Below are 11999 nucleotides of genomic sequence, written 5' to 3' on the forward strand. Positions count from 1 at the left end.
TGGGTTTTAGATAGTCAGATAACTGGCTTTGACTTTAGATTTTAAGTGGCTGAGTACTTCAGTAGTGTAAATACTTTGTGCATTCTAATCCTAAGAATCTGTTTCTATATGCAGTCAAAGTGTTATCAGTTGCAGAATGATGAAAGGGAAAGGGGGAGGTTTAATCTCGACAATTCCCCAATACGGCGCATTGGTGCCTTTACAGGCCTTTTTTAAAGCGGCCCAAACAGTGAATCATATCGATGGCATTATTGTTACACTGGTTATGCCTTACGCAAGCATTCTGTTTTATATACACATGTAGAGATGTTTAATCAGCTTCATTTTTAAATGTCTGGACCAAGCTACAGTCAGAGAAGCAGCAGTAAAGATATGTATTATTTGGCCACATTTTTGAAGGAAAGCTTAACTCAGAAACCTCAGTTCTCTTAAATCAAGGCTTAAGAGAACTTTGTAACTTTGGATTTCATTTGATTACTTTTGTGCTTTTCAGCTTAAATCACTGCTTTGTGTTCAAAACCCATCGCAGATTTGCTAAGTGTTTGTGTCCAACACTTTTCTGTCTTTACACTCTCATGTAGAACCTCAGACCCTTACGCAGAGTGCTGTAGAAACAGTTTCGAGTTCTAATAACTTAATTGCAAGATGTTCTGCTCTAATAGGCTTTTTCACAGCATGCAGGTTGGCTTGTTGCAGATAAAACGCAGGTGTTGTTAACAAGATTGGCAATGGCTGTGCTCTATTCAAGAGTCCCAGCATTGAATAACAGCATGAAAACATGAACACTAGCAGGACAATGAATCAGAAACAGCTAAATGGAACTCAGCCTTCAAAAATACTTACACCTGTGTTTAACAGTGCATAAATCAATAACACAATAACAAAAGAACATCTGTCTCAACACCTACCACCATTTTGGTGAACATAGCATAGGACACACTTAGAAAAAGGTACAATTTCAGTACAAAACACATACGTTGTTTGCTAGAACACAAGCAAACATTTAACTATTTTTTTATCTATTTCTGAAGAGGTTATTTGTGAATCATTTTGAATCAGCCAATGTGCCGAATAACATCAGCGCCTTCTTTTAATTCTGCTTTTACGTCTTTCAAAGTTTAAAGGAAATTAACATGAATGTGCTACAATGAATAGGTGAGTTATTTTAGCGAAGTTGAATTTTCCTTGTCTAAAGGGATAGATTTTGTCATCCTAAAAGTGAACATGGAGTTTTTTTTTAGATACCACAACAGCATCATGTAATGCTGCAGTCAAATTAAAACAGGAGGGCGTGTGCATGCGTGTCTGGAAGGAGCTTCAGTTTTCATACAGACTAAAACTAATAAATGATTCCCCTCCCTTAAATTACAGGTCACAGACACAGTAACAACAAGCTTGCAACATTGTATAATCTACATCTTTTATGTCAAGTGTACTTCATAGAAGCTAAGGAAGCCACCATCTGCACCATTATCACACCCCAAATTCTGTTTGACAATTTCCCAAAATAACATTGCACAAAGAACATAAAATACTTTGAAATAAACTTTAATAGATACATACAAACAAATCTACATCAAGGAGTACAAATAAAATGGAATATGCAAGCAAGGAAAGGAAAAGAAAAGATGTGGCAGAGTGAGCCAACATCAGCTTAGCGCTGAGGAAGGACCACATCTGCACTTTAAAAAAATACTAGAGTCAACAGGTCTATGACATGGCATTGGACAATACGTTGGCAATCATAACTTCTTTCATTACATTTATGCAGCACCTTGTGGATTGTCTTTTGATGTTATGGTGTCTTAAGTTAGAAGTTTGCGGATAAAGGAACATTATTGTTTGTACTATCAATACCTGAACCTTTTTTTTTACCCCCATTTACATGTCTTAAAACATAAACAAAACATCAATGGTTCTTAGCTATGTGCCAGTAATACCCAAGAGTAGCTGGTTTTCATTCAAAATTTGACACACCTTCACAAGTTAGTTTCTGTTCTCTGGCTGAATATGTGCATACCAGTGAAATCAGCTGATGTAGAAACTAGTTGAATAATAGTGTAAAGGAAAAACAGCATTCTTGGGCCCTGACAGCAGTGGTTGAAAACTACTGTACTGCACAACAAAAAGCAGGAGTAACAAAAGATTAAAAAAAAAAAAAGACTAAATGATTGTATTGAGAAAGATTTCCAGCAGATGCATGCTACAAATAATCACAGTGACATTATCCTTGCGTTGAAGTTTCGGCTGATGATGTTCCCGTCCGATACCTTGCAGGTAAGCAATAGGGCACACGTCGTGTCACAGTGAAACCTGATAGCGCAGTGAATGGTCGGGGCAGCTTCCTCACAGTGCAATCATCCACACTGCACTACAGACTCACTATTGAGTGGTCAGCATCTCTTTCCTGTGATGTGTGAACATCAGTTTTGTTTTAAATTACTATCCATTTAAAAACCAGATTTTAAAAGCAACAAGGATTCCATGTCCATAATTCTCTATTTAAGAGGACATTCTGCCTGACATGTGCATGTGCTGCCACCTTGTGGTCAGATGCTGGAAGTGGACTTCTGCACCAACATTCAAAGTTTCATTTGTACCACCCTATTTCATTTAAAGCACAGCCAATAACGTTTACATTTAAAAGGCTTTTCATAATTCATAATAATAAAGTCTGGAGCTCACAGCAGAGATGCCGACCACATAGTTACGCCACATAAGCTTACAAACTGAAGGTTCACCAAGTTGGTGACTGTCAGGGCATCGTCTAGATCAGCATGTGCATAGTGCTCAGTGATTCCTGATTTAATAAAGTTAGAGAGTACAATTGCAAAGAGTCATAAAAACAGAAAAACTCTGATACAGAAGCATACTTGTTGAAGGCTGAGTCAGTCCTGGAGGCTCGAGCAATGTTGTCGAACAGGTTCAACCCAAGAAGGATCCCAGAGAAAAAAGAGAAATAGACAAGGGTGTGCTGAGTGTGTGTGTCTCTGTGCATGAGACCGGCAGCACCGTCATTGGTAGAGTAGATAGTTCTTGAGAGAGACAGGTAGAGGCAGTCTATGGATTTCACTCAAACGGTCTCTTCCTAATGCCACCCTCACTGAGCGCCGACATAGATCCATCAGAGAAAGGGGTTCAGCTGGGGGGGGGGAGAGACAAGAGGGGGAGAGAGGTCAGTTTTATGGGTTAGCAAAAGATTCATCTATTTTCAGGATTCATGTTTCATAAAAATTAACCAAAATATTATGCTTGCAAGCCATTTACTAACTTTCATGCTGCCATCAGCTGCTTTGAGCTGCCAAAGTGCTTTGTAAATTGGGGAATCTAATTTAAAAAACTCTCCTGGGTTCATACAGTTCATATCAATGGAAGGATATTCAAGGAAGAAGTTCACACTAATTAAAAATCCACTCTGAAGTAATAAAATAGAGAAAAGCTCCCAGACATGGTACCAACACATCTGGGTAAGATGCTCTTTCACTCCGGCTCTGAGTCTGGACTGGAAAGAACATCAAAACTAACCAATAAAATGGAACACATAGCGTCCACACCATCACTTGTCAATATTTGTATCTTTTGACAGTTTTAAGTAGGAGGTAGTTTATATAAAAAAAACAAAAAACAAGTTCAAGTTTTAAATGTAATCATTTGACAGCTTTTAAAAATGTGTATCATCTGATGAAAGCCAACCAAACAAGGCAAAATATCTAGTGCTACAATTGGTACATGAAGTTTCCAATATGTTCAACAGACAGATACTATTTGGCCTTAATAATATCGATATCCCTCTCGATGGGTATTAACTATTAGTTCTTTGTCTAGAAGTAAAAAGCACAAAGAGCGTTAATGTTGCAGTGCCAACCAAGCATACTGGACTCTAACAGGCACAAGATTAATTATGGACTGTGAGACAGAAGTCCTTCAGCCACAATGCATAAGATAAACCATTTTCCTTCTTTCCATCTCCAACATTAAGAGGATGCATAGTACTTAATTTGTACTGCTTCTATTCCACGGGCCTAAACTAGGTTGAGGAATCTGAGCAAAGCATAAAAATCTAATGAGCACAGAACACTTGGGACATGTGGGTAGTACAGCTTGTTTGGATAAGCACCTTTGTCTCCTAATTTAAAGCTCATGCCCTTTTTGCCATGGCATAATTGGCATTAATCCAATTACAGTCCGTTTTATGTTTGTCAGGGGGGGAAACCGAGCAGCTTGCTGTTTTGTACATAAACATTATGAACCATTGGATGTTTTTAAAGTGCTAAACATTAGACTAGTTTAAAAAAAATTAATGCAATATACAATAAATGACAAGCTAGAGCAGGATCACATCTCCTACTAAGATCAGGGAACAGTGACCTCATTCTTAATATGAACAAAAGTGATGCAGGGACATGGTTAAAAATGTATCCATATGAAATGATGACTGCAAGACAAGAATACAAATGTCATGTTATCACTTGTACTACTTTACATAACAGCCAGAGAGGCAGCCATACTGATGTGAGTCAGGGACAGCTATGGTGAAACTCAGCCAAGGTAAACTGCCCTGCTTGGACAGTGTGAAAACCCCTGAACCAGAATATACCGTTTTAAATTATCACCAATGTGATAAGAGCCGGGCAGAGGACATCCTCAAAAGATGGTTAAACACAATCTCTCATGAAAAGACCAAAAACATATTGTAAACATTAAATGTTTGCACTTACGATCAAGTCCATTTATGTACCGGATTCGTATCTCACAGTGTCCCCACACAGCGCTCACCACTGGGTACAGCTTCCTGCCTTTTAGTCCTCTAAACGCCACTCCTAAATAATGTCCATCCACTATGTAACCCAGAGTTCCCTCGTCCATGTCCAAGACCACTAAGAGAGAATCGGGTATGATGAAGGTGTCGTCTGGCTCAAGGAAGGCCGGGTAGCTTTTCCCCGGGTAATTCTTGCCATCGTGGTACAGTTTACTCCTACACAGGTCCCAGCCCCATGATTCTGCGTTGCTCCCCACCAACGCGGTGTAGCCCACCGAGTGGAGAGGGGAGTCACTAGTGGCCACTCCAACCACAGCATGCGTGCCCCTCTGACGCATCGCCCAGCTGATCTCCCACACATGCAGGCCCCTCGTGTAGCCAACGCGGCCGCGGATGGCGTCTGTGCTTTGCGCCACAGGGTGCCTGTGAAACACCAGCTTGTTGTCGTCCTTGACAAAGATGTTGAGCGAGCGGTCGTCGTTGTTCCACGAGTGCTGGACCTGCATGTCCAATCCGGCAGGTGGCATGTCCAGCAGCAGGTCTAGTCGAGACGGCTTGGTGTGACTCAGGGCCTGAAGCTCCAGCTTCAGAGGGCTGAATGCTGGATCCCGCATGTCGATGGTTTTTATGCCACCTGGGACTTTTTGACCCATGCTCTGGGTGGTTATAGCAGCTCTTTCCTCCTCCCCCTATTCCTCCCCTCCTCCCCCCCCCCCCCCCCCGAAAGACTAATGGGGGGAGTAATCAGCCTGAGACCCTCTCCTCCACTGTGCTTCTACAATCCAGGAAGCAGGTTTGTGCTCCTTGATAAATAAATCCAGGCAGTCAGCGTTAGACAAGGTGCTAGTTGAAACCTACCTGGAGAGATTAGAAGACATGAAAGCATGTAAGACAAACAAGCAATTATCAACCAATTTCCTGAATTATTCAGATCAGATCAAAAATAACAGCTGCAAGCTAAAACAGAAGACAGAGTGCCTTTATCATGCCCTTTGATGGTGACAAAATGGTACATCAGCTTTAATTTAATCTCCAAAAGCATTTCGAACTGTATTTAATGAAAACTCCCCGATTTTTGGCACTAGATATTTTTGGTAATCCGTTGACAACAACAAATATTAGCTGCTGGGCAGTTAAGCGGCCTCAAAGGTGGCTTTGTTCTCATGTGATGGTTTGGGTATAAAACATAAAGAGTCCCATGACCTGAAAATCTGAGATGTAAACCTAAATAATGAAAATGTAATAATGAAAAGACACTGTTGGCATTACACAACTACAGGAAAACATGCGTCTGCTGACTGTGGCTGTTTCCAATAGCCTCAATAGAGACAGTTAATACTTCACCATCGCTGTGACACATTTGCCCCTCCAATGTCTGAAGTTCATTTTGAGTCTGGAGCAGTTCATCTCCCAAACAAGTTCACCATTACGTGAAGCCAACCAGGAAAGACGAGACCAACGAGTTTTTGTCAGTCATTCTAAAAACAATCAACGCTAGACTGAACGGGCAGAATACAATGGATGGGCCAATGAACAGAGAACAGTCTATCCAATAGAGAGTCTACATTTAAACAATTAATAACTGACATGTTTTGTGCAAATCTAAACACTATTTGTTCACTGCTGTTAATAACCTGGCTGCAAACACTTCAATGTATCTTGTTGAATTAATTAGGCAATGATGCATACTAGTGAGCAGGACTAAGAAAGCAAATATTTTGTATTTTCATGTATTAAACAGATACTCCTGTCTGGTTATTTGGTCTATAAATAGTTACTCTTATTTTCCTGCCCATTTATTATCTTCCCTTATGCCTAACAAGAAACACCCAGAAAGTCACTCCACAGCAAACATGCTCCTTTATACAGATTTACACCGGATAAAGACGACGTACAATAGCCAACAGTGGTTAGATGTTGACATTAACCTCTGAAAATTGTGCTCATAGGAATTACATTTTGATTTATTCTGTTTTGCAGTTTTTGCATAACTGCTTAACAACCATGTTTTTATTTTCTTCATTTCCTAAGTGAGTCATTCAGGACGTAGGCACACAAACAACAAGACAAAACATTCAAACTTTATTTGATTAGCTGTCCTGAAGTTTATGTAATACTTTTTCAGCTTTTCCTCAAAATGTTATTTTCTTGGAAAAGAAAGTGTCAATCCTAAAATGAAAACATGGCGTTCCCAATTTCAAGCACTTTTCAAGCTTTCACAACCGAAAGATTTTGACAGAGGACATTCTCAGTGGAGTTATAAAAATTCAGGTTGGAGAAATCCTGAAGGAGGATAAAGTACAGTTAGCACTTTATTGGTCATAGGGTACAATGACTCATCTCATAGTGCTGGGTTTCAAAAGCTTATGAATGTTAAAGCAATATACATAGACATAGCTTCCCAGGCCCTCCAAGGCCATCACACTATTCAGCTACTTTTCCGACAATCTCCAAAAATAGGAGGAAAAAAAAGAAGAGGGGAAAACACTCCAGCCACTTCTTAATATATGCCTGTCTAGTCAGAGGGCAACAGGAAAGCAGTAATAAAGCGTCTGGCTTTTAGAAATAAAAAATGTTCCATCATGTTTGAGGAGGACTCTGCTTGACCAGGCGTCCTTTGAGGCACTTACAGTGTCACAAATTCATACACTTGACAACAAAAGCGTGATGGATACGTGCTGTGCTTTACCTCGCTTTTCCCCTTCAGCTGAACCAGTGCTGTGAAGGGACACTTGGGTCTGAATATAGCAGCCTCTTAAGCCCACATTTACTTTCTTTCTCAAATTTAAAATTAATTGAAAACTGGAAAGTTTCAAGTCAAAGGTCAGTCTGTTCTTCTTTAATGGAATCCATTTTGCTCGGATATCTCACCACAACAAACTAGGGATCAAAAGTCAAAAGACATGTGACTCTGTGGTTTGCAGGTGTGGCTGACTATTGCACCTCTCTAAGTCTTCGTATATCGGCCTGCGTTGCAGCTAGGCTGAAGAGAGCCTTGTGTAATGTGGAAAAACTGTGCTGCTGGGAAGGCCACTCTAATTGAATTGTAGACAAGAGTTCATTGAGAAGTGCTTTGGCTCTTCTTCTAATGCAAGTAAACAACCATTTAAATGGGTCATGTCTCTTCAGTGATTGGAAAACAGGAGGGAAGAAAAAGCAAGCAGCGGGTGGCCAGCATCTGAATGTAAACAATCTCTTTTTCAATGCCTGTCCGACATTCAAAGAGAGTGAAACATGTTAATTTGCACACTTTCGCAGCCAGGAGTTTACCATTCCCTCCCTCCGTGGCAAAGGGCCACCTTACAACGTACACAAGTAAATAAAAACTAACAGAACAACAGAAGGTCTCCCCACATCTATCTTCTTCAAAACAAACATGCCCCATTAGTAGAAAAGGCGGCTTGTGGGCTGAGATCCTGGCCTGGGCCGGGTTTGGGGTTCCTGGGCCCCTGGGATCGTTTGGAGCTTATTAAAATGCAAGAGGAAGGGCTGGCTGGATTTGCTGAGCCAAGGAAACACTTGTTTGTATTGTATGGACCAATTTAGACTGGGCCCACCTTAACTTAAACCCTAGCCTGTTTGTTGACCTGCACAGTAAGGTTTACCCAAGACAAAGTCATCCATTGTATGGACACAAAGCGTGCAGGTGTTGAAATGGGTCTCTAAACATAATAGTCTATTAAGTTTTTAAGTCCTTTGGTGAAATTAAAACTGAACCTGGATGATATCCTGCAGTGCACGGTTACCTTGAGTTGTGTTTCTAATGTGCTAATAATATTCCTAACATTTCGCTATGACATATACATTTTTTTAAATAAAAAATAACATCCCATTTATAACACTGAGGACGGATATAATCCGATATCTAAACTTCTCAGAATAAAGCAAAACAGGTCTAACATTAAGGCTCCATAATGAAGACAAAGGCCAGTTCACGAACACATCTCCCTAAAAAAAAAAAGTTTACAAACTCAAATGTCATTAAGTGTTTCCCCTTTATAAAAACGTCGTTGTATTAGAGTTCATTTTTAGACCCCTAATGAACTGACAAATGTATTTATGCAGGCCTTGTGAAAATGTGGACCCACAATAGCTTTTCATGCTAGCTAATCTTCACACAAGCTCTCTCGGGTCAGCTAGTCGAGAGGCCCTGCTCAAAGATCGTCCATTGAAGACAGAAGCAGCGCGTCAAAGTAACGTTACGAGCCGAGAGGCCCTGCTCAAAGATCGTCCATTGAGGACAGAAGCAGCGCGTCAAAGCAACGTGACGAGCCGCTGATTTGCGACAATGTTTCTGTTTACCTGAAAACTCTGTCGCCCCCGAAACGTTCGTTACACAACAAGCAAAACGCAACCCGTGTTCACATAAAACAGCAACAAAACATGGCTGGTGATCATTTCGTGTTGAAGACAACCTGTAAACAATCACTTATCTCGACTATACTGAACGACAAGGAGGTAGAAAGCCTAAGCAGGTGCTGTTTTCTTTACAACAAATTAAGATGAATGTGATGCAAGGATGAACACAGAAACCGAAACAAGCGCTTCGGCAACCACCATATGAGCAGAAAACAAGGGGAGAAGGGGTGAAAAGCTCAGAGCAAACAGACCTTTTTGAATTGTAAGCCAGTGAAACAGGAACGGCTTCAGTCTTCAACTATTCCATCGTAGTTTTTCGTTTCCCTGTCGTCTCACCATTTACCATTTCAAGCTGGTCATGAATTAGGTGAAATGATGATGGCTGCTCTCTAACATCTCTCGCATCACGTGGTTAAAATGCTCCCAGCTGCTATGCTAGATTAGGACCTCCCCACTGACGGGTAACGTGAAGTTAGCTTCATGTTGGTGTCGTAATTAATGCGGATGTTTCCCATCTCAGGGCTCAGTCAACTAAGGGTTTTGGGTTACACTTGTAATACCTGCTTTCTGAATCAGGGTCCTGCTCATATTGTGTGAACATAATGCAAAGATAAAAACAAGACAATTTCAACAACTATTTCTTCTCGTGCAACTATCAAAATGTATTGTTTTCATTTAACAAGGGACCATGTACCATATTAAACATAAATATTGCTATGCAAGTAATAACACGTCACTAAAAAATAAACATATATACCAGAGTCTCCCAGAGCAGTACACACACACACACACACACACACATAGACATGCACAATATATAGGCAACTATTTAAGTTAAATGCTTAAATGCAGTAATACATTTCTATACTGTATATTTGACTATATCAAATGTTCCCTAAGTCTAAAAAACATCTTCAGTTCAGATCTAAATAAAAATCTTGAATTAAAATATTTTATCATTTCATTCTTCTGGTTGAACCATTATGTTCTGTTATATAATGTTGAAAAAAATAAATACACTCACCAATCCTGACATACAAAATAACTCTCTCGTCACTCTCCAATACAAAACTGACTTCAGTCCATAATATCAACAACATAGGGTAGCCTTCTTAACTGTAACTACTGCAGACTCAACTGGGTGTACATGATGACAAATCAGGTAGGACACACTACTGTCTCAGTCACTTCTTTGTTGGTTTGACGACAAGACAACGGGTATTTATTATCGCATATAAACATTAAAAAGAGGCTTTGGTGTTATCTGTGGCAGCCTACTCTTAACGTGTGTTTGCCTTCACAGTGATTGCTATGTATTTATTGTTTGCCTTTGCAAAATCGGATATTTTTGCAGTGCTCCGTACATGTGTGTCCTTACCTGTATTCAAGGACAAAAGCATGCTATTATGGACTGTCCTGAGGGTTTGCATGTGATGTGGGATGGTGAAAGGGACCCGTCATTTATCATTCATACTCTCAAACATTCATATGACAGAGTTCAGCAGGAGAAATACATTACAGCACTAGTGAGCTATGATAGCTTCCACGCTGAAACACTTTTTTGTTCAGCTTGACCTGCAGGCCCACTCAATCCCTCACTGACATGGTTTTAAAAAAAAGCAGAGAATGATGTAAAGATGCTTAAAGATCCTTAACATCAGTCACTGCTGCTCAGCATGTCACAGACATACACCAATGTTTGACACATTGACCTCTGGAGAAACTCGAGTACGGTGAGTGACAGGCAATTTGGATCAACAGAAATGATGCTCCTTGCACATGACCTTCACCTGGTCAGCTGATGCAGTCCGATCTTTCAAGCAACAAAAGGGAAATACAACTTGGTCCATTCAAAAAGAAAAAAAAATTGAAATTAAAAGCACTGTAAATTTTTCCTTGATAGTGACACCTGTCAGTGATTATTTATTTACATGCATGCATGCAGAAAACCAAATAAGGCTGCTCAGAACTTCCTCTAAACCTGAACTCTGAATTTCAGCATACACGTGCTCCAAATGTCACCTTAGTAATGTGAAAACTCAGGCCTCTGCTGCCATCTAGTGGTATGTTTTGAATAGACACCCTCTGCTTGAGGGTCAGAGCATCCTATTAGGTTAATAACTCAGTTTCCATAGAGCTGCTTAAGTCATTTATCAATTGTTCAAAATCGCGGAAGTTCTTGCAGAATTATGCAGATTAAATAAGACAAAACATGTTCTTCAACCTGAAAAACAAATATAAAAACTGCAAGATGAGAGTTTGAAAATTAAACAAACATCCTACTGTACTTCAGCCATCATCCTCTTTTCCCATATGGCATCAGATTTTTTTCTGTGACTTTAACTAATAGGACATTTAAAATGACCTTATTTGTCCACTGTATGAGGCATCTGAAGGTAAAAAGGATCATTTTACATCCTTGCTGGAGAACATAGCTTTGCGACTTGAATTACCTTCCCCTCAGCTCATCTCGCATTGAAAATCCCATTTTCCCATACGGTGATGGTGCAATGTGCTGAGCTCGGTGATATCTCAGGGCCCCTCCACAGTGGAGGAGGGGAGTGCAGACATGCTTACTGCCTCCCTTTTAGAAACCATCATTTCAGCAGGATCGATAGTACGTCCCACTCCATGGCTGGCAGAGTGCACTGGCTCTATATGGGGGCAGTGTTGGGGGTGTGGGTAGTGATGGAATGTGTGGACAGCTGCTGCACCCAGGCAAGTCCGAGCAGCACGCGCAGTCAAGGTGAATGATCGCATGCTGCGTCAGACACTCGGCTCCACGCTCTTTCACGGATGCAGTTTCTGAGCAGGACTAGTGGGTGGATGCTGTCCTCAAGTGGTGGTTGCAGTTGCAGGCATCATACTGATGAAGCTTCAG

The 11999-nt window shown here is 40.6% G+C and overlaps 1 protein-coding gene across 1 annotated transcript; it reads right to left on the bottom strand.

The window, feature by feature from the left end:
- Positions 1 to 1532: 1532 nt before the first annotated feature.
- Positions 1533 to 9526, bottom strand: spsb1 (splA/ryanodine receptor domain and SOCS box containing 1). Its single transcript, XM_020632301.3, has 3 exons — positions 9370 to 9526; positions 4719 to 5617; positions 1533 to 3142 (listed from the first exon to the last, which is right to left on the bottom strand). The coding sequence occupies exons 2-3, from the start codon at positions 5410 to 5412 to the stop codon at positions 3015 to 3017; spliced, it is 822 nt and encodes a 273-aa protein (XP_020487957.1). The 5' UTR covers positions 5413 to 5617; positions 9370 to 9526; the 3' UTR covers positions 1533 to 3014.
- Positions 9527 to 11999: the final 2473 nt, after the last annotated feature.

Source organism: Labrus bergylta, chromosome 12 (assembly GCF_963930695.1).
Source record: "Labrus bergylta chromosome 12, fLabBer1.1, whole genome shotgun sequence".
In the NCBI taxonomy this organism is placed as follows: domain Eukaryota; kingdom Metazoa; phylum Chordata; class Actinopteri; order Labriformes; family Labridae; genus Labrus; species Labrus bergylta.

Bases quoted from the DNA above. Each gene is read 5' to 3' on its own strand.
- spsb1 (XM_020632301.3), bottom strand. From the start codon at position 5,412: ATGGGTCAAAAAGTCCCAGGTGGCATAAAAACCATCGACATGCGGGAT. The intron at 3,143-4,718 runs GTAAGTGCAAAC...CCCCCCCCCCAG, and splicing joins GTACATAAATGGACTTGATC to CTGAACCCCTTTCTCTGATG.